General features: G+C 55.2%; 1 protein-coding gene across 1 annotated transcript; it reads right to left on the reverse strand.

Annotated features, from left to right (window-relative positions):
• Positions 1–793: 793 nt before the first annotated feature.
• LOC108795682 (urotensin-2 receptor-like) lies at positions 794–2083 on the reverse strand. The gene has a single exon (XM_018566977.1). The coding sequence runs from the start codon at positions 1932–1934 to the stop codon at positions 849–851; it is 1086 nt and encodes a 361-aa protein (XP_018422479.1). The 5' UTR covers positions 1935–2083; the 3' UTR covers positions 794–848.
• Positions 2084–2365: the final 282 nt, after the last annotated feature.

Raw genomic sequence — 2365 nt, forward strand, 5'->3', positions numbered from 1 at the left:
AACATTCATCATTAAATAAACGCACATCTTTATGCTGCACGCACACTATTTGCTGATCCATATTTACACACGGCGCTCTTCTGTGATTTAAAGGGCCAGCATTACGTGGAGCATTTATGAACACTCTATCATTTAGCCAATACAAGCGTGCTTATGCCACAATCATTTCACACTAAGATCCCTCAACCGGCATCTCGCGTCTGTGCCCGCCGCCGCTATATAAGCTGCACAGATACTGCGTGTTCAGCTGATGTTCACTGCTGCAGACTGCTCCGTGACAGGAAGCTAAGCGCGACCACTTCAAGGATCGGAGAGCAGGGTAAGGCAGTGGTGGCAGCTGCCTAGGGAGCGGAGAAGAAAAAGGGCCACCATCTCACAGTGTAAAATAAATAAAGAAAAGCATTGCAGGTTCTCTTTAAGTGAGCTGTAGGTCACCTGATCTGCCTGTAATACGGGATGCAAAATAGGCGGGGCTTGCTTAAAATGACTGCAGCCGGGACAAAATGGGGTGGGGCCTGCAATGTTTTCGTAGAGGAGGCTTGTATGCAAAATGTGAGCCTCCTGGTTGCATTAAAGGGGTTTCCTGGATGAGCAGCAGGAAACCTCTTTAGGCCAGGGGTTTCCCCTCACCTTCCTTCACCCCCCAGCCAGCTGCCCCTTAACTTACGGTGAGCTCACTGCAAAAACAGATGAAGGCCACACACACAGCGATGTCTCTGCAGCGTACAGAGAGCAGCAGGAAGGCAGTGAAAGAATAAAATTCTCCATATTACTTACCCGGGTCAGCTCCGCCCCCCCCCGCACCGCAGTGATCGAGAAGCCGGTGCCGAACCTGAGAGCTCCTGCAGTCACTTGATGTCCCTGACGCAGGTCATGCCGATAGACTCCGACGCGTAGTCGTAGTGGTTGCTGGAGGACATGGAACGGCCCCAGGAGGAGCACTGCAGGCTGGACCCCCTTTTCCGGAAGGCCGAGGTGAACCGGTAGAACTTTTTGTGGCGGTTCTTCAGGTACTCCCGGTAGTTCTTGGTGAGGAGGGTGTACAGGAACGGGTTGATGCAGCTGTTGCTGTAGGTCAGGCAGGTGACCAGGTAGTTAATGCACTTTTGGGTTTGGGAGGAGAGCGGCGGGCACACGTCGTAGAGCCGCACCAGCTGCCAGATCCAAAACGGCAGGAAGCAAGCCCAGAAGACCAGCACGATGCTGAAGATCATGATGAGCACCTTCTGCTTGGGGGACCTCTTGTTCTCCTTCTTGCTGATGGGGTTCCGCTGGGATTCCAGGTAGGTCCTGGCCAGGCGGGTGTAGAGGTAGCCGATCACCAACCCCGGGGCCATGATGCTGGTGCTAAAAAGTACCGTCAGGTAAGTCCTGTAGGCGTCCTCGCTCCAGGTGGGCGCGCACATCCTCTTCGCCCCTTTGCCCTCGCTCTCCCTCAGCGTCATCATGATCATCATGGGCAACGTCAGGAGCAGAGACAGGAGCCACACGGCCACCGCCATGGACTTCCGGTAGCCTTTGGACCTCCGCACGGTGTCCAGGGGCTTGGTGACGGCCATGTACCTCTCGGTGCACATGACGGTGAGGGTGAAGATGCTGGCGTGCATGGTGAAGAGGTCCAGGCTCAGCAGGATGCGGCAGCCGATGTCCCCGAAGTACCAGTCCTTCATGAAGGAGGTGCAGACGATGAACGGGATGCTGGACAGGTAGAGGAGGTCCGCCAGGGCCAGGTTGATGATGGAGATGTACATGGACGCGGCGTACCTCATGGAGTGACACATAACCACCAAGGTGTACACGTTGCCTGCCATGCCGGCGACGTACATCAAGGATAAGATAGTGCAGAAGGTGGACGTGATGATCAGCTCCTCCGTACGGTGGCCCCTGGGCTCGGGGCTGGACAAGTTCCCCGGGCCGGAGGAGTTGAGCTCCATCGGAGTGTTAGCGCAGCCGGCCCGGGGAAGGGACCGTCTTGTGGAGAAGACTGAAGCTTCTCATCAGTCGGGAACAGCTAAGGAGCAAGAGAGAGAGAGAGAGAGGGAGAGGGAGAGGGAGAGACCGGGAGGGGGAGCGGTGGGCTGTGACGTTGGCGGCTTCTCTCTCCTTCTGTCTTCTTACTTTATGTATCTATTGTTTGGCCCGTCTTTGTGTCTGGCTCTTCAACTCTTTGTTCCCGGTTCCTCATCTCTTCCACCTTCACCTCGGCTTCACCGTTTCCTCTTTTGTTGTCCGTTACACTTGTCTGGATCTGCTGCAACTCTCGTCCTTTCCTCATCTGGTGACCTCTTTCATCCCTACGTGCTTCTCCGTCATCTCTCGTCTCCGCTTCCCGTTTTCTTCCTCGTGTTTCTCTTCTCGTTTTGCT

The sequence above is a fragment of the Nanorana parkeri genome, unplaced genomic scaffold (assembly GCF_000935625.1).
Source record: "Nanorana parkeri isolate BGI_ZX_2015 unplaced genomic scaffold, ASM93562v1 scaffold994, whole genome shotgun sequence".
NCBI classification, from domain to species: Eukaryota; Metazoa; Chordata; class Amphibia; order Anura; family Dicroglossidae; genus Nanorana; species Nanorana parkeri.